The sequence below is a fragment of the Paroedura picta genome, chromosome 17 (assembly GCF_049243985.1).
Source record: "Paroedura picta isolate Pp20150507F chromosome 17, Ppicta_v3.0, whole genome shotgun sequence".
In the NCBI taxonomy this organism is placed as follows: Eukaryota; Metazoa; Chordata; class Lepidosauria; order Squamata; family Gekkonidae; genus Paroedura; species Paroedura picta.
This window is the reverse complement of record NC_135385.1, coordinates 24,880,064-24,898,959: the sequence shown is the minus strand read 5'-3', so window position 1 is coordinate 24,898,959 and position 18,896 is coordinate 24,880,064. Positions and strand designations below refer to the sequence as shown.

Genomic DNA, 18,896 nt, shown 5'->3' with positions numbered 1-18,896 from the left:
ATGGCCAGTCAAGCGTCCTTACCGTGCACACGGCGACCCCTCTGGGGCCGCTCCAGGAGCGTTGTCTTGGCTTGCTGTCCGTCTGCTGCTCAGAAACCGAGTGCCGTGGATGGCTCCCTGGCACTGTGGAGTGTGCGTGTGTGGCTACAGAGGCGAGGTGGGGGGGGGGGAGCATGTGGGAAGTGCCTGCGAGATGGGCCAGGTTGATCGGGAGGCAGGCCCTCCCCTGCAGATCAGAGAAGGAGTTAACCGGCTGTGCAGATAACCAAGGAGCAGCAAATCGCTGACCTACAAACACTTCCTCTCCGGTCCCCCCCCCCCTCGCTGTGCTCCATCTTCAGGCATGGGGGGCCTCAGGGGCTGACCAACAACCAAGGCTGCAAAATGGGGCCCTGCCCCCCTCCCATACCTGTTCAGGGAGAATTCTCTGCAGGAGACCAGGGACATTTCCCAGCTGGGGGAAAGGATCTCTTCTGGAGCCAGACATTTGGGGGGGAGGGGCTGCAGCTGATCAGAGGGTGTCAATCCAAGGTGGGGGATGAGGAAGGGGATCTTCTGCCCCTAGAAGTTTTTCTTTGCTGTCCTCTCAAGAGCCACAGGGTGCATGAACTCCCCCCCCCCACAATCCAGGCCGTTTGCCCAACCCTGCACCCTGCAGCCTTGGAGGGGAGAGCCGTGGGGGTCCCTCATTGTGTGGGCCACAAGTCCTGTCCCCCACCCCAGCCGGGGCATGGCTGTCAGTACCACACCAAGGAATCCCCATGGAGCTCCTCTCTTCCACCCAGCCGCCACTGCAAGGAGCACTACCTGGCTGCTCCACCCGTGCCATCAAAGCTCTGCTGCTGCTGCTGCTGCTGCTGCCACCTATCAGCCAAAGAGGGGAACACGGGATCTATGCACTTAGTGCCCCCCCCCCCGCCCCCGGAAAGGTGCCTGGCCAGCCCAGGCTCCCTGGGCTGGCACGGGGCAACACCCTTAGCTCCACCCCGCAGGAGCGCACATGGTCACCTGGATTCAGTCAGAAGGACGGGTGCCAACACTCCTGACAGCCCCTGGGGGGGGGGCAGGTTGAGGCATCCTGCCTGCAGAGACCCACTTCTCCAAGAAGAAAGGGCGGCTGCGGCTCTAGGACTTTGTCCCCTTCCACCAACCCCACCGTCTCCAAATCTCCATGGCTAGTCCCAATCCTGCCGACACAGCTTCACCCTGACAGACAGACAGAAAGAATGTTTTATTCTTCCTTCAGGAACATACAAGCCCAGGGTGGGGGGAGGGGGGACCCCTGAGATCCCCCCTTGGAGGAAGAGTCAAGGGGGCAATGGAGACTCCCTTGCAGGCCTGAGAGAGTCTTTTGCTGGCCTGCTACGGGGTTGGCTCCTGCCTCTAGCGGTGTTCGGTGAGAGGGAGGTGGCCGGCCACCCACTGCTTGACATAGCTGGGCAGGGAGGCGGGCCCATCCTCCTTCCCGGGGGCAGTGTGGCTGGTGCACCTCCCCTGGAACTTGCAGTCCTCGGGGCTGCTGCAGTCTGAATCCACAAAGCCGCTGTCCATGGTGTCCAGGTCAAGACCTTCGCCCAGGTCCACCTCAGCCAACCAGAAGGAAGAAAGTGGCTTTCTGCAGAGAGGCTCGGTGGAGGGTGGAGAGGAGGTGCTCACGGGGCCCCCATGCTCCAGCGAGGCTGTGGCCTGCAGCCAGGCCAGGCAGGTGTCTGGATGCCAGGGCCCAGAGGAGCCAGAATCCTTTGAAGGAGAAGGTGGCGTCTCCCTGAACAGCGCTATGTGGCTCTCCATGTGGTCGCTGTGCAAGGGCAGGCAGCGATAGTCCTCTGTCTCCAAGCCACAGGTGTCTGCCACAGTAACGGTGTCGATGGAGAGGTGGCCATAGGCATGCTCTAGTATGGAGCCAGGCTGCTCATTGGTGAAGGAAGGCAGAGCGGCAGTGCAGAGGGCTGCAGAAGTCTCCCCTGGGGCAGTTGTGGCGAGCGGGCGCTTACGGCTGATCCTGCACACTTCCGGCAAGGCTGTGGCACACTCATGGACAGCCAGGGTGGCTCCAGAGCAGGAGGTGCCCACCCACTTCTGTACAGACATGGGGGGGGATGGGATCAGGGAGGCGATTGCTGAGGGACCTGCTGCAGACCACCTTCATGTGTGTTGGGGGGGGAGGGAATACAAGGCAGGATCCTGCATCAATACCCGAACCGGGCTCCTCTAGAGCAAAAGAGGAAGCCAGCTGGCCTGCAGTCCTCCCTGCTGTGGTCTCATGGCCATGCACAGGGGGCCTTTTATTTTAAAGGCTGATTTCCCTTTTCGGAATGGACACGATTGCCAAATAGCCAGCTGATGGCAGCAGCAGGGAGCGGCCTTCTTGCCTCCCACACAAAAGGGTCCACAAAGTGCTCTGCAAAATGCAGCTCCTATGGTGCTGGACTGGCATGGCCAAAGTTAAGGGAAAGAGAAACATTCTGTCAGTTGTCTCTCTTGGGGAGGCTTTTGAGCTGCCTCTAATGGCAGGCTTCCTCCACAGACACCACCCCTCTCCACAGCATCTGACCAATCCATAAAATTAGCTTTGGTGCTGCTGGAAATAGATTTTTTTGTGGGGTAGGCTGTTGTCAGAGGTTTCCCCCCTCCCCACCTCCATCTCTGCCCCATCATCTTGCCTTTGAATGTCTCTCTTTCTCTTTCTCTCTCTCTCTCTGCCTGGCTTCTCTGCAGATCCAGTCTGCACTGTGTGCCCTTCGCTGGTTTTCCCCAGGCACCTCCAAGGGCTGCCCCCTCCCTGTATCCCCCCCACACAGCTGGTACCTTGAAGTCTCCATTGTGGGCCAGGTAGAGGCTCTGGAAGAAAGGGGCAGGGCTGGGGATGAAGGGATCCAGCTTCTTCCACCGTCTGAAAGGGGGGAGGAGTCCAGTCAAGAAGGGCCTGGCCACCAGCCCCGTCCCCACCCCTTGCTAGCCTCACACGCCCCCTGGGAAAGACTTGAGGGCTCCTTCAGCCTCACAGCTTTCCCTTCTGGAGCCAGCGTGGTGTAGTGGTTGAGGGCAGCGGCTTCTAAACTGGAGAGCTGGGTTTGATTCTCTGCCCCTCCTCCACATGCAGCCCACTGGTGACCTCAGGCCAGTCACAGCCCTGATAGGACTGTTCCAGCCAAGCAGTCCTGTCAGAGGTCTCTTAGCCTCACTTACCTCAAAGTGTGTCTGTTGTGGAGAGAGGAGTTATGTGGAGTTATGAGCCACTTTGAGACTCATTCAGGCAGTGAATAACCAACTCTTTTTCTTTGTGGTGGGGTAGTTGGGGGGGGTCCTTTATCTAGGCCAGTGGTTCTCAACCTTCCTAATGCCGCGGACCTTTAATACAGTTCCTATGGTGACCTCCAACCATAAAATTATGCAAGGGTTCTTTCACAGAAATTAAACTGAAACTGACCAATGGCGTGAAGATCCATAGTTCATGATTGTATTTAAATTGTATATAAATTGGCAGGCGCCTTCAGGCGTGGAAACGTTGGCTGCGGCCCCGGCCAAGCTGCTCACCCTGCCACAGCCCCTGTGAAAGGATCGTTCAACCCCCAAAAGGCTCCCGACCCTCAGGTTGAGAACCACTGATCTAGGCCAACACAGGTGTGTGGGTGGGGTGGGTGGCCGCTGAGGCTGGGGGTGGGTGGGTGTGCAGCTCCCCTTCTTTCATGCAGGGACAGGTCATATGATGCCACCACACACTCACCTGTGATGCTTGCAGAGGAAGGTCACCAGGGTGACCATGAGGCTGAAGGCCAGCAGAGGTGTCACCACCCATGCAGCTCCAGCAGTGCCTGGTGGAGGAAAGGGAGTGTGTGAGAGAAAGAGGGAGTATGGAGCAGGGATGCAGCTTGGCTGCTGCAGGATGTCTTCTTTTGGGCAGCCCCAGGAAGCAGAGCAGCCAGCCCTGGCATCCGGTACTTACCCCTAGGGGAAGTCCGAAGGCTGCTGGTGGGGCTCCAATCACTCCAAGTACCCTGGTAAGCAGAGTGGTCCCTTGGCCTGGCTCGCACCTGCAACTCGTACTCCACATTCCCCTCCAGCTCCTGGGCCAGCAGCCACAAAGTCGGAGTGTCCTGCAAAACGGGCTTCAGGACCTGGCCAAGCAAGGAGGGAGAGCAGGAGGGTTCAGCTGGGCAGTGTCCCTTGGCAGACCACAGCTGGGTTTGGTTTGTAAGGGCAGAGGACCCTTGGAAAAGGGGGCTTCTGATGGCCAGGGGGGCAGCTTGCCAGGATTTTACAGGTCTGATCTGGACCACTGAAAAGAGACCTTTCTTGGGACTGGGAATGCCAATACAGCTCAGGGCTTCAAGGCAGCCATAGGTGGATTGAGGCCTCTTTTCACCCAGCAGTTGGGATGTTGTGCAGACTGGCTTGACTTGTGGTGTTTGAGTCTTCCCAGGGTCAAGGGCCAACTGGGTAGTGGAGTCCCTCATAAGATGAGACTTGCTGTTTTGCCCCCCACTATGTATCAGTTTAAGGTAATGGTATCCCCTGTGCAAGCACCGAGTCATGTCTGACCCTTGGGGTGACGCCCTCTAGCGTATTCTTGGCAGACCCAATACAGGGTGGTTTGCCATTCCCTTCCCCAGTCATTACCGTTTTACTGTACCATTACAGTATCAGTTTAAAGAGCCTCTTGTGTCGCAGGGTGGTGAGGCAGCCGACATGCTGTCTGAAGCTCTGCCCATGAGGCTGGGAGTTTGATCCAGCAGCCGGCTCAAGGTTGACTCATCCTTCCATCCTTCCGAAGTCAGTAAAATGAGTACCCAGCTTGCTGGGGGGTAAAACGGTAATGACTGGGGAAGGGAATGGCAAACCACCCCGTATTGAGTCTGCCAAGAAAACACTAGAGGGCGTCACCCCAAGGGTTAGATATGACTCGGTGCTTCCACAGGGGATACCTTTACCTTATGTATCAGTTTAGCTTCTTGCTAGAGGCTGCAGTGGGGCACAGCTGGACTAGAGAGGCACCTCTGCAATGCCTGCCAGACTCCCCCTTCCCCTGTTGGAACCCCTGTGGGAGAAGAGGACCAGGACAATATTCCAGGAGGCCAGAGTATAGGTGCGACATGGGGGGGCTGTGGTCCTGTCGCATCTCACCTTTCCCCCCAGCCCAGAGCTCAAACTCACCCCTGCCATGCCTCCCTCTGTGGGGCTCCAGGTGTGGACCTTCTGTCTGTAGCGCAGCTGGTATTGGAGCTCCCCATGCAGGTAATCGTTAGCCACGTAACCGCTCTCCCAGGAGATGTTGTAGCCACCTGGGCAGGCTGCAGCTGTCACGTTGAACGGGGCCCGGAGCTTAACTGGGGAGGAAGGGAGCACAACAAAAAATCAAGGCTGAGTCTCTGAGCCCCCCCCCCCCTGCACAGAACAGGCAGAACCTCCTTCCCTCCCTCCGGGAGCTGGCTTGCCAGGGTTGCATCAGCTGCAGAGAAGACTACAGGAGAGGAGGGAAAGGGGAGACACAAGGATGGCATCTTTGCCAGCAAAATGGGGGCAGAGTCCCATAGCAGCAAGACTGTGGGATCCCAACAGAGGTCTCCCCCTGAACAGTGGGCTGACAGAGGAGCTTGGGGGTGCCCTGCTGTGAACAGAGGCTTCTGGGTGTTCCTCTCTCAGGGTACGCTTAACTGCCCTGGCCCTCCCATGCATACTTACTGTTCTCATGGCACTGGAAGGGCTGGCATTCCTGGTGAACGGCACGGCCTCCATTCACAAGTACCATGATCGTCACAACAAAGGTTTGCCCAAAGATGCATGGCTTCTGCTCTGAGGAGCACATGTATCGCATGTGGCTGGTGTTTCTGAAGGTGGGGTGGAAGGTACAGGTGCCCCCATGGCCACCACCCCTGGGAAAAGGCAAGATGCATCTGAGTGTGGCAGCCATTGGTATGCAAGGGCCCCACTGCAGCAGGCGGACCTCCCTGAAGCAGGTCCCGCTGTGGATTTCCACTGTATGGGTGCCTGGAGCCAATGGCAGAGTGTCAAGGGCTGCATCACGGTGCTGCTTGGTCACGCAGATCAGAAGCCTGGACTGCAAAGTTCTAACTCCCCCCTCCCCCACACCCCTAGCAGAGCAGGTCAGCTCCTGAGCAGAAGAAAACTGCTGTTGCCTGAGATTGGCTGCTCAGTGGGGCTCCCAGTTTTCATGAGTAGCTACTGGGGGGGGGTGCACACAGCTTGAAGGGAACACTGGCTGGCTGAACTCAGTTGTTTGGGGGGGGGGAGATGGGGGTGACATGCAGGACAGAGCAGACTGCCTCTTGGGGAAAGAGACCTGGATTCAGGAAGAAGGACTCCAGACCTTGCCCCCCTCCCCACTGGGAACATGAAGGGCATCTGAAAAACCAGATATGGGGCCCAAAGTCTCTCTCTCTCTCTTTGCTGGCACATACCACGTAGCAGTGATATTGGGCAGATTCCCTCTGAGGGCATCAGGGCCTATCTCCCACAGGCAGGTCAGCGTTCGGACGTAGTCTGCAAAACATCTCAGATTCTTACAAGCTGTGTGTGGATCTGGAGAGAAAAAGCACAGTCCTGTCAGAAGCTAGGATTTGCTATGGTGTCTGTCTGGATTAACAATGGGGCTTGAGAACAGGGTTGCCCGAAGAAGACCGAATTGGGCAGAGAACGCAGCCCCAGGAAGAAATGGTGGGGGAAAGTAAGTTTGGCAGAACTTCCCAAGAGTTTGTTTTTCTTTTTAAGAGCTCCCTGGTGAACAAGTAATATGTCACCATAGAGGACCTGAAACAGATTTTTTTTTGAGAAAACCTATTTGCTACAATATTCCACTCCTCTCCTCCCTCTCAAGATACTTCCACCCTCCATCAGCATGAGTCTCAGAATGTGTGTATATGTATGTGTGTGGGGAGTGTGTATGTGTCACAGCCTTACAACTAGGCAGTCCCAGGACTGAAATGGCCTGGTCTCCAACTGTACACAAAAAGAGGATCTTGTAAATTAATTGAAAGGAAAAGGATACAAACCCACAAATACAGCCAAATCAGCTTGCTGAATTTGGTGTGTGTGTACTGCAGCTTTGAATAAAGAGAGGTGACTGGGGGTGGGTTTCCAAATCCTCCTTCCCATGAGATTCCTGATGGGTCCCTAGTTCCATCCTATCCTATTAATAAAAAGATGGCTGCCCCCTCACCTTCCAGTGACAACACCAGAGGCCTGCTGCCCAGGGAGGATGGCTCAGCGTACCCAGGGGAACTCCCAGACATGCAGAACAAAAAGCACCTGGGAAAGTCCACTCTCTCCTGCCTGGGTAGAAACTCCACAGCCCTCCCCCTTGAAGCGTGGTTGGGATTGGAATATCGGTGGCCAGTGTGTGTGCACAGCAATAGGATTCCTTAATCCTTGAAATTACGAAATTAATCCCCATTACAAAACTATTGTGTGGAACTGAGCTTAGGAGGGAAGCCCCTTTGGGCCTGAATTTCACATCTTTGAGCTCAGGGGCAGGGGGTGAGAGCTCTGCAGATGGAGGCTAATGCCAAGTGGCTACGCAGCCAGCAGAGTTAGGGTCTCTCTAGCCTCTGGACTGTGCAGGTGCCTGAGAGCTGGGGAGGGGGGAGGGGTTTGGGAAGCAGTCAAGAGCTCTGGCCAAAAGCACAGGGAGAACATGGTTAGAACAGGTATCTGGAAAGCCCACCAGGTGAGTCTTCTAAGAAGTAGAGTCACTCAATGGGCACTTCCAATTAGAGACAACCTGTCTGGGAGTCATGGCTTGCAACACAGGACACCACCCCCACCCACCCTGCAGTGTGTGGGGAGTTGGGGTGTACCCCACAGCAGGCTGCTCTGCAAGCCCCCAAAGCAAGGAGACAGACCCAGAGACATACCAGATTTGCTGTGCTGAAGAAAGAGCAGGAGCAGGATCGCCTGGCCCCGCATTCTCCTCCCTTGGACCCTGGCTCTCTTGCTGCCTGCAAGACAAGGTCCGGGTTCAGTCGGGTGCCCTGCCCATGAGTGCTAGAGGCCAGCGGGGCAGTGCTGTGGCCTCGGCCCTCCTTCAGGAGCTGTGGGAGAGATCTGGGACCCGCATCAGGCAGGGCTGTTGCTCTGGGCTCCCCACGGGTGTGGGAGGGGGATTTTGGCAATGAATGTGTGGGAGCACTTTCAGAAGAACATGCCAGAGCTCAGCCAGCAGCAACAAACCTGCTCTTATGCAGTGTCCTTCTCAACATGTTTGGTAGCAGGAAGCACACCAGTGGGCATCACCCGTGTGGCCAAATCACAGGAGGGAAACCACACTCTTCCAAGAGAGCGCTGCATACAGACACAATGTCCCCCCTTTGCAGCAGGAGGCTGGTGGCGTACGGGGCTGAATGGCTGGTGACTGATACTTCACTGCCCCCTGCTTTAGCCCCTGCAGGCAGCACTCTTAAAGATCTTTTCTGGGGGATTTGTCTCCCCGGCAAGTTCCGACACGAACATCAATCTTGCCTTTCAGTTTTTAAAAAAGTAGGATATTCCGCTGAACATGGGGGAGAACAGCGGGTCAAGTCCTGCTCGTCCTGCCCCAACCTGGGCCTGCCCTTGAGGGGCGACGTTGCCAGAGCAGCCCTGAGGGGCAGGAGGGCCAGCAGGGAAGAGGCTGCCCCGCCCCAGACAAGCCCCTCCGCCCCTCCGCCTGTGGGGGTCCAGGAGGAAGAGGCCCGCCCCGCCCCAGACAAGCCCCTCCGCCCCTCAGCCTGTGGGGAGCCAGGAGGAAGAGGCCCGCCCCGCCCCAGACAAGCCCCTCCGCCCCTCCGTCTGTGGGGGTCCAGGAGGAAGAGGCCCGCCCCGCCCCAGACAAGCCCCTCAGCCCCTCAGCCTGTGGGGAGCCAGGAGGAAGAGGCCCGCCCCGCCCCAGACAAGCCCCTCCGCCCCTCCGTCTGTGGGGGTCCAGGAGGAAGAGGCCCGCCCCGCCCCAGACAAGCCCCTCAGCCCCTCAGCCTGTGGGGAGCCAGGAGGAAGAGGCCCGCCCCGCCCCAGACAAGCCCCTCCGCCCCTCCGTCTGTGGGGAGCCAACAGGGAAGAGGCCTGGCCTGGCCTGGCCTGCTTCCCCCGGGCCCTCCTACTGAGCGGCCTCCGCCGAGTGGGGGGCGCTGAGGGGACCCCCCCGGGCGGCGCGCCCCTAATGGGCCCTGAGGGGGGAGATAGAGCGCGCGCGCCCCTCCCCCACAGGCCTTTGGGCGGGAAAAGCCGGGCACGCCGCGCGCGCACGGCGGGTGGGAGGGACGGCGCCTCCCGGTGGTGGACCGAGGGAAGTGCAGTTCCCTTGTGGGCATGCGCAGAAGCCGCGCCCTGCGTCGCCCTCATAGAGTTCTTCCCCGTCCCCGCGCACACGCCCGCCCCAGACCCCCCCCCTTGGCCAGGCAGGCGCTCTTTTAACTTCAGGGACCTCTGGCGCCCCCCCTCCATTAAAAACAACAAAACACCTCCCGTCCCTCATGTAAAATGCACCATTGTAGGTGTGAATTTGTTGCATTGTGCAGGGGTGGACTAGATGACCCTGGAGGTCCCCTCCAACTCCATGATTGCAGGATTTTACCACGTGATTTTGCTGCACAGTTGAGCTGGAACCCATTTGCAGGGGCCTCTGACTGCCTTCACGTTCCACTGCTTCATAGGGCACATTAACCCAACGGCCTTGGCTCACGCTGAGACTGGTTTCCCCAAACCAACAAGGAAGTCAATCATGCCCCATGACGCTCCTTCCTGTGAAACCCCCCCCCCATGCCACCCCAGGACAGCTTGGCTCTTCCAGGCAAAACCTTCTGAAGGTGCCACCCTGCAACCGGGGGCTCCTACCGGGTGCAACAGCCTGCCCAGGGTGTATCAGAAGACTATATTTATTGCCTTGTCCATTCTTCTCTAATTTTGCAGTATCGTTTTGTTGTACTTGTCCTTACTGCATTGTTGGGAAGTGTGAATCCCATCAGGAGTCTCAAAGATAACACTTGGCTTTAAATAAAGTCCCTCCCTGAAACTTGAGTCATTGTTTTTCCCAGTGAGCACGAACTAGATGCAGGTTATTCCCCCTTTGAATCTTAAAAGAACCATAAAACGCTTTGATAGCTTGTTAAGACCATCGTGCCTTCCAGGAAAGGAAGCCGTTTGCGCAGAACCCTAATCGAGGGTATAAAATGCCTCAGGAAACACGGCCCACAAAAAGCCCTGCGTCCACTTGCGTTAGAGTAAAAGAGAGTTTGGCACGGGAAGATGGGAATGGTGCCTGAGCCATATCTGGTGGCCGATGGCCCGAGGGGCACCTTCTCCCCATCCACAGCCTTGGAAAGACGGGGAGGTTTCAGGAGGCAGCAGCAGCAGCAGCAGCAGCAGCAGCAGGAGGGAACCTGGGATCTGGCTTGCGGTTCTGCCCTCAGCTGCCAGCAGGGAAGGACTGCTGTCCCCTGGACATGAGGCGGTAGGTCCCTGGGACCCTCGCCCACCCCCTCAGCCAGGCTCTGTGTCTCTCCCACGCGGTGCCATTCTGCCACTCCAGCACAGAAGCCAAGTCTGCTGCTGTAGGAGGGGAGCTCCCCCTCGTAACCCAGGTGGGGGTCTGGTGGGGGCATTCAGCCACACACTTGGTGGCCTGGTCCGGCGATCCACTGGCCCAGCCACCCAAGGCACAGTAGCCCCAGGATCAGGCAAGCCCCGGGGCTGCCACCCCCCCCCCAGCCCCAGCCCCAGCCCCAGAGAGCCACTTTGTCTGCAGGGCCCACCAAAGACTTACAGCAACTGCCCCTCCCGAAGGCCAGGAGCTCCGTCGGTAAGACGGCGATCTCACCTCCCTGCTCCGGAGCCAGCAACTGTGCGGGTGACGTCAGCCCTCCAGTTATTACTGTACAAGCAAAGGATGTGGTGAGGCCAGGAGGCTCAAGGCCCCCGCAGCTCACGACTCCCCACTCCTCGCCAGAAGAGCGGCTGACAAAGTGAGCCTGGCTCCTAGCCACGGAGGTGAGCGTGTTCGGCACTCGCATCCTGAGGCTAGCAGGGACGGACGGGACACATCCCAGCCCCTCTCTGGCCCCGAACTGCCTGGGGGCCCAAAGAAACTGAAGCCTCCAGCTGACCAAACCACTCGAGGCAACTGGCCATGGATCCCCCTGGTGCCTGATGCTGGCACAGATTGGGAGAGGAAGGCCAGGTGAAAAGACGCTCAAGGATACCTCTCTCTCCGTTACTCCCTCCCAAGACTGGACAAGGGGGCAGCCTTCAGCCCCAGAAGGCCTCTGACTGTCTGATCAGCAAGGAGACCCCCCTCCCCTCCCCTCCAAGTCCAGCCCACCCTTTAACCGAAGAGGCCTCCCCCCACCCTTCCAGTCTGGCTCAAGCACAATAAGGGCACAGCAGCCAGAAGATACCAATACCTTTAATGCTTCAAAGAAAGGGTGCTACCTTGAACCCAAAGCCTGCCATGCAGAAGGGGGCACGCTGGGTCCACTCCTCCTCGCTCTCCCGGGAGGCCTGGCGGAGCGCCTGTCTTCCGACCAGGGGGCAGAAAGAACAGCTTTGCCCGGGTTCTGCTCTTGTCCAGCTCACAGCAGGCATGCTGCTAGAACGCCCCCCCCCCCCCCCCGGCTGGTCTGCATCAACACTTGCCCATGAAGGAGGCAGAAAGGAAGAGGCAGCCCCAGAGGAACAGGCTGCGATTCAGGCCCACTGCCGGACCCCCAAGTAGCTGGCAGAGGGGAAACCCAGGGGCCGGCTGAGCCGCAACAGGACAGCGAGTTGCCTCCACGCCCCAGTCAAAAACTGGCAATGGGCAGGGAGCCCTCTGTCCCCGGCCTGATGCCCGCTTGGCTAGAACCTTCCTCCTCCTCCTCCTCCTCTTCCTCTTCCTCCATGCAGCGGCTAAAGGCCAAGGCCAGGGGCTCTGGCCAAGGGGCTCCCGTCCAGACTTCCCGTGGGCCTTCTTTGGCGGTGCTGCTGAAGACCTCGAGGAGGGGCTTGTAAGGGGACCCCAAGCCAAGGCTGTGGGGCTCCTGGGAGGCGAGTTTCAAGGGCCGGTAGCCGGGCAAGCAAGAGTCAGGGGGGCAAGGGGAGAGCGACAGTTTGTCCTCCCGGCCGGGGGGCAGGCTGTCGGGCACCGGAGCTTGGTCAACACGAGGGCCGCTGGGCGGACCCATGAGGCCGCTCAAGCTCCTGTAACAGGAAGGCTGGGGGGTGGCTGTGGCCACGCTGCCCCCTGGGCCACTGGCTTTGGAGCCCCCCATGCTCTCTGTGACAACCACCTGGCCTGGGGAGCCTGGCTGAGGGAACAGCAGCAATTTGTACTGCGAAGAGGAACAGGGCTGGTCATCCCCTTGGTGCTGCTCAGGCGTTGGGCTGGCTGCCCGGGAAGAGGGGGCGACGTTGCCGTTCCCAGAGTCAGACGACTCCCCTGGACTCCCTCTGGGTGTCCCGCCAAGTGCTGGCTCTGGGGCCCTGGCTGGAGGGGACTCGGGGGGGGCAGCGTCTTCCGTGCCGTCCCCACCCCCCAGGATATCCAGAAAGAGGTCTACGAGGGCGTTGTTGTGAGGGGCCTGGCCCTCCTCTTCCTCCACCGGGGTTTCAGCATCCGGATCCGCCACGGGTTTGTCGACTCTAAGGAAAGGCTCGACAGGGGGGTCTTCAGGTGTCAGATGCTGCGATGGGGCACAGACAGGCGCCTTCCCTTTGCCCCCTGGGGGCACCTGCCACCAGAGGGGAGCCTGAGGGAGGCAGAAAGGAGAGTCAGGCCCAGTGGGCAGCCCCAGCAGCAGCGGCCACCGCAACCAACCCCAAGGGCAACCTCCCTACCGGTTTCTTCCCCAGGTCGTCGTTGATCTTGGGGCTCGGAATCTGGTCCCACCACCGCCGCTTCAGCCTGCAAGGAGAGCACAGTCCACTCTCCACCCGCTCCTTTGCCTGGCCTCCGAGGCTCATGGACAGAGGCAGGGAAAACAGCTCCCCACCCCCACCCCCACCCAGAGGGGCCGTTGGTGCATGGGGAACGGGGGCGTCATGGCAGCGGTGAGGCAAGTCCTAAAGGCCACCAGGTTTGCAACGGACACAAGAGAACAGCCAGAGGGCAGGGGTGGGTGGCCTACCCTGCAAGGAGCTGCAGAGGCACGTGCACAGGGAGTGACCGGGCGAAATCAGAAGCAGCACCCAGGCCAGGGGACAGTGTACAAGGAGGCAGGCATGGCATCCCGCCAAAGGGCACTTCCTCACATGGAGTCATGGCCGCTTCTCACACACAGCCAGCCAGCCAGCCAGGCGGGGGAGAGAGGTTCCGTCGCCTTCAGCTTGAGCTGCTTCCGGCACCGGCCAAGGGCAGGAGCAGGAGTGACCCAGCCCGTGCTGCAGGGGCCAGGGAGGCTTAGTGCTGGGGAGGCTGTCGTTCCTACCCCCCCCCCCCCCATTTAGGGCAAACGCCTGCCCTGCAGCGTCTCGAGAGGCACGACAGTCCCTACCTGACCAAGCAGCAGTAGCAGGTGAGAACCAGCACGGCCACCAGGCAGCAGATCACAGGAATGGGCCACCAGGACTGCTCTCCAGGATCCTGCTGGAAATCTGGAAAAGAACCACTTTTGTGTTGACAGAGGCCGCCACACACACACACTTTTTCCTGACGCACATGAGGTTACGCTCTGAGTACAGAACTTAATGGCAGCGAAGAGTGGTGACTTTAGGGACATAACAAAGGAATTGGTCTCAAAAAAGGATAACATTTACACATTACAGATCCCACTCAACCATTCAGCTACACATTATAGAGAGTTCTATATAGGTATATTTATAGAGAGAGTGTATTATCATAATCTTGACCACTGAGGAAGACCCGGAAGGGTCGAAACGCGTTTGGTCCTTGGTTCTATGTGCTGTTAGTTCGGTATAGTTTTTAAGAAGTTTTTATTCTGTTTTTAATTGTGCACTATAATAAATAATTAACAAGTTTTACATTATTTTTATTGTTCAGCTCAACTTTTGAGTTCCTACCTGTAAAGGTTGGGTTTTGTTCCTTTTTAGGTTTAGCACCACACACCGACACCCGGGACTGTGGGATCCTCCCCACAGGCTGGGGGTGGGGAGGAGGGGCAGAGGCCCCGCCTGAATGGAGCCCCCGATGAGGAGCCGCCTGGGCCTGCCTCCCGTCCCACACAAAGGCCCGGCAGATGTGGCAAAGAGGCCAAGGCCTTCCCCTGGTGCTGGGCTGCGGAGGCTCCCTACAGTCCCTGTGGCCACGGAGGGGCCTCTCGTCCACGTGAGGCCAGCCCTCATTCCAAGCCACCTATGGAAGGGAACCCCACTAAGAAAGCTCTTACAGAACTGCTGTGAGAACAGCCCTAAGAGAACTGAGACTGGCCCAAGGTTGCCCAGCCAGTGGCACGTGGAGGAGGAGTGGGGAATCAAACCGGGTGCTCCAGATTAGAAGTCCCCGCTCTTACCCACGACATCCAGCTGGCACAGAAACCCAGAAACGCCTCCCTGCCCTCCCACAGGGGAGTTATGGCCAGCCCTCCCTCCCTCAATGAGAAATTGTTTTGTAAAGTGCAGACAAAGCAGCCCTTGCAGGTGTAAGGCCGGGGGGCCCTGTCAGCTGGGGAGCAAATGTGAACTCACCGTTGAGCCAGCGACTCGGGCTGCTCCACTCACTCCAGCAGGTGTCCATCATTGGCATTCTGTACCGTACCCTTGCGGTGTGTTTCTTGCCTGGCGAGAGCGTTGCCGGGAAGACCTTGTGATGGCTTGTCTTCTCCGTGACATTGATCAGGGCCTCGGAAGAAGGAAACATGACAGGACCCTTTTCAGCCTGCCCCGAGTTGCACTCCTGGCCTTAAGAAAAGCAGGACTTCCCCGGCAACCCATGTGAACCTTTCCCCCAATCTTCTACGTTTCTTCTAAGGGGGGGGGGGGCTTTTGCCTAGCTAGATTTCTGATTGGCTGTGCAGATCGTTAGAAACGCTGCTTTGGCAGCAGCTGCCACCTCAGCACCAAGATGGGGACGTGGTGGGTAGAGCATCAGACCGGGATCGGGGAGACCCAACACTGCTCTGGAAAGCCACCTTGGGCTGGTCACACCTTCTCAGCCCCCCCCCCCAATCTGGGCGCACGCACTAGTGGGGAGCACTTTGGAGGGAGGGAGGGATAACGACATACACAGAATAAGCTGGTGGAAAGGTGAGCTGGCGAGTGGAAGACAGAGGAGGCACAGAGAAGAGCGGGAGGCCTGGCCTGAGGGGCCCTTCGCAGAGCAGCTCAAGTGGAGCAAGAAAGAAGCACCTGCAGGCCTAGCGGAGGAATCCGGCGGGGGGGAGGGGGGACGACGATGACGACGCTGGGTTGGTGGCTCCTGAAGCACTCCGGTAGGGAATTCGGAAATCTCTCCCAGCTCGGCAGTCCGCACAGTCTGCCTCCTTCCCTGAAGGCTGGAAGGGTGCCAAAGAAGTGCCACAACTCAGAGGGGGGTGGAGAGGGGCTGTCAGCCTCACTCTCGTCCCAGGCAAGTCACTGCAAAGCAATGGCCTCCGGCCCAAGGGGGACCAAACAGCTCTTGCTGGGGAAGAACCAGCCAGGCTTCAGCCAAGGGGAGTGGGCCGAATTCTCCTCAGCAGCCCAGAGAGAAGGCTCCTCGACAGGGTGCCAAGAGAAGGACGAGGACCAGGCCTTCCTTTAGGACCAGGACCTGGGCAACCCACAGGCTGGTCTGGGGAGGAAGGTGCTCTCACAGCGGGGCCCCTAAGAACAGCAGGGTCCCCTAAGAATCTACACCGGAATCTCAGGGCCCGAGATTCAGGCCTACTCAGAAGGCCACTTCTCGAGTGTATGCGGGGAGGGGGGGGGGGGAGGCCATGTTCTTAGGATTGTATTGGCAGATGGGTAAGATTGGGAGTCGACCCGCCTGGGGCCCTTCCAGGCCTCCCCTGACCAGGTGCTTCTCTCAAGGCGGCAGGAAACAGGAAGGAGGCTCCTGTGGCAGACAGAAGCAGCCACCCCCCAGCCCCCACTGGCTCTGTTGGCGTGGCCTCGGAATTCAGGACATCTTGTTGAATTGAGGCACGCTGCTTGTGGACCTCTGAGTCAGAGAAGCAAAAGCTTTAGGCAAAGGGCAGCAGAGAGCTCAGGTGGGAACCCCAATTCCCAGGGCTACTGCAGAGGAAAGGAGAGAACCAGAACGGGACAAGCAGGCGACCTACCGGTTGCTTTGACCCGTCAGCTAAAATCTCGATTTGATGGACTATCTCATACAAGCTAAAGACTGGGTGGTTGATCTCGTTCCAGGCCAGGGTAAACGACCGCTTGCCCTTGGTGACGGTGAGGTTTCTGGGAGCACGGGGTGTCACTGTTTTCAGGGGGGGGGGGAGAAAAAACAGCAGAGTGCTGAGGAAAAGAGTAATCCCGCCCCGAGGGAGGGATAAGCCCCTCAGGGAGGTTTAAGGAGGAAGTTGCTTCTCCCAAGATCAGAGGCCAGGAAGGAGGGAAAAGCCTCCCGGTTGGCCTGATGCCAGCCACGACCATTCAGGCAGGGCGCTAGGGGATATCTTACTGGTCCTCCCCCTCCCCAGAGACCCCTCCCCGACCACAGCCTGGTCCTTTGTGCCTGAAACCAGCACTGTGAAGACTGCAAAGGACTGGGCATAAAGCCCAAACTGGGCCTTACCAATATCATTAAGGTAAACTGAACAATTCTCGGCTACGTTTGTCTGGGTGGCCAGCAAGAAACTGTACTGTGTCCCAGAAAACGTCATCTCAGTCATGCTGCAGACACAGCTGGGGGAAGCAGACTGGGGGATTCTTCTGTTCTCAAGAGAGCACTTTGGCTGGCTGGGAAGACAGAAAAGGCAGTTTGCACCCAGCCTCTCAACCGCATGCTGCCCCTGTAGGAGAGGACCCCACCCCCAGTCCTGGCCACGGCCGTATGTGCCCCACGGTAAGCCTCCTTTCCAAATGCAGGCGAGGGAAGCAGAGGCCACCACCCTTTTTCATGGTGATGGGCATGGGGGGTTGCACAGGAGTCCTGGTTGAGGCCACGTACTGGGACAGATCTGAACTCATGGCTCCTTTCATGGGATCTGCGCTGGCCCCTTCCATGCGCCCTGCATCCCTGTGGCCAATTCACCCACACGTCACAGACCTTCACGTGGACCCCTGGGCAGAGCCCCTAGGACAGGGGGACTCACCACTTTCCATGGGTTGACAACCTCCCTGCCCCAACACAAAGCCCTGCAACTGATGTACTTACTGTCCAATGTTATTCTTGACAAGCAACTTGAACTCCTCCGCACAGTTGGTCGTGTCTATCACGTCCCAATGGCAGACCACCTTCGTCTCATAGTCGGTGTAGCAGTGCAGGTCAGGAAACCTTTGAGCCCCAAGTCGGAAAGAACAGGGGAGCTTCCCGTGGGATCTAGCATGCTGACATAGTTGGTCCACCTTGAAGTTTCCCTGGTTGAGGGCTGCCACTCCTTGGTCACCAGTGGAATGTCCTAAAAAAACAAAGAGGGTTTGAGTTTTTTGGAGAGCATCATGATTGTTGATGTCAGGAAGGGGTTTTCTGAAGGGATGATGCGGGGAAACCCAGCGAGAGCGGAGGAGGCCTACAGGCTCTCTCTGGAATCCCCGCCGAGGCCCCACCAGAGCAGCCCCTGATTTTCTGCCGTCACAAAGTTCAGGGGATGCCGGACCACTGAGGAGTCCCTGGAGGAGACGGGAACCTCATGAGTTCCTTTGAGCTTCTAGATATCCCACCTGTCCCATGGTCAGCAATACTCAATCTGGGTAGCCGACTGATCAGGCGTTTGGGGTTTTTTAAAGAAAAAAGGAAGGAGAGAGGGGGGAGAGGAGGAGAGGGAGGGAGGAGAGGGAGGGAGCATTCGAATGATGGGCCACCTAAAAGGCATTGAGATCAGGAAGTGATGGGGAACGAGTCGAATGGCTCCATAGCAGGGACAGATAGGGGCACAGCTGGACTTTCTAACCTCCGTGGAATCTCAGTGAGAAAGGCAGGCTGCAAAGGAAGTCCTAATCTGCCACTTTCTGATTTAGAGATCTGGTCTGCCAGGAAAGTTGGTCCCTGGAGCTTTACTGGAGCTTCTTGCAGCTTTCACGTTTTTATGTGAAAATGACGATTGATCATTTTTGTAATAGATATTTATACCCTCCTTCCTTTCTCCCCAGAGCAACTTTAAATATTTAGATATTTCTTCCCATAAAGGATGCAAAGCAGCTTAAATGGTCTCCCTTTTTCCAATCTCTCCTCACAACAACTGTGCAGAGTAGGCCAGAGCTGAGAGTAGGGGACTGGTGCACTGTCACCCAGCGAGTTTCTACAGCACAGCAAGGATTCGAATCCAAATCTCCCGGATCCTAGCCCAAAACCCTCACCATTGCATTTCTCATGGGTGCAATTGTTAACAACAGAATTACGATAAGAAGAAGGCAAGCCAGAACAAGAGCCGCTCCCCCCGCCCCACTTGCCCCTTCCTTGGAATCCATGCCGCACTTGTCTACGAAGGCCACCGTGGGGTTCCGGTGAATACAAAACAGCTGTTTGGGGGAGCAATTCTGCCCCCCCTGTTAACAGCTGGCACTGGCACTGCTTTTTAAATGGCGAAAATACAGCCAGAAGAACTGATGTGGGGAACTGAGAAGCCACCCCACAGAAAGCACTGGCAGGGTGCCTGGGTTCCCTGGTAAGAAGTGAGTAAGCAGGCCACGGCACAAGTCCTTCCTCCCCAGGCCACGCACTTCCCTTTCCACCTTCCAGGGAAAAGCGCCACTGCCTTGAATGCGCAACCCCTGACTGCTGTGAAGCAACCTCCTGGAGAAGGGAGAAGAGAGACACCACCGCCCAGCCAAAGACCTTCAACTGGCTCCAGCTATCCCTCCCAGGCCCCCTCCCCAAACGCCCC

General features: G+C 58.0%; 2 protein-coding genes across 4 annotated transcripts; both read right to left on the bottom strand.

Annotated features, from left to right (window-relative positions):
- Nucleotides 1–1,212: 1,212 nt before the first annotated feature.
- On the bottom strand, nt 1,213–11,255 carry IL21R (interleukin 21 receptor). Of its 3 annotated transcripts, none has more exons than XM_077317113.1 (9): nt 10,754–11,255; nt 7,872–7,955; nt 6,420–6,540; nt 5,683–5,873; nt 5,155–5,327; nt 3,947–4,118; nt 3,728–3,815; nt 2,809–2,893; nt 1,213–2,079 (listed from the first exon to the last, which is right to left on the bottom strand). In XM_077317113.1, the coding sequence occupies exons 1-9, from the start codon at nt 10,998–11,000 to the stop codon at nt 1,384–1,386; spliced, it is 1,857 nt and encodes a 618-aa protein (XP_077173228.1). In that variant the 5' UTR covers nt 11,001–11,255; the 3' UTR covers nt 1,213–1,383. The 3 variants fall into 3 exon arrangements, with proteins under 3 accessions (XP_077173228.1, XP_077173229.1, XP_077173230.1); XM_077317114.1 differs by lacking the exon at nt 10,754–11,255 and adding an exon at nt 8,188–8,684; XM_077317115.1 differs by lacking the exon at nt 10,754–11,255 and having other exon boundaries at nt 5,683–5,793.
- A 119-nt stretch (nt 11,256–11,374) lies between these two features.
- Nucleotides 11,375–18,480, bottom strand: IL4R (interleukin 4 receptor). Its single transcript, XM_077317112.1, has 8 exons — nt 18,459–18,480; nt 17,228–17,471; nt 16,182–16,195; nt 15,268–15,413; nt 14,608–14,761; nt 13,458–13,557; nt 12,802–12,868; nt 11,375–12,713 (listed from the first exon to the last, which is right to left on the bottom strand). Exons 1-8 carry the CDS (start codon nt 18,478–18,480, stop codon nt 11,769–11,771), a joined length of 1,692 nt encoding a protein of 563 aa, XP_077173227.1. The 3' UTR covers nt 11,375–11,768.
- Between the last annotated feature and the right edge of the window lie 416 nt (nt 18,481–18,896).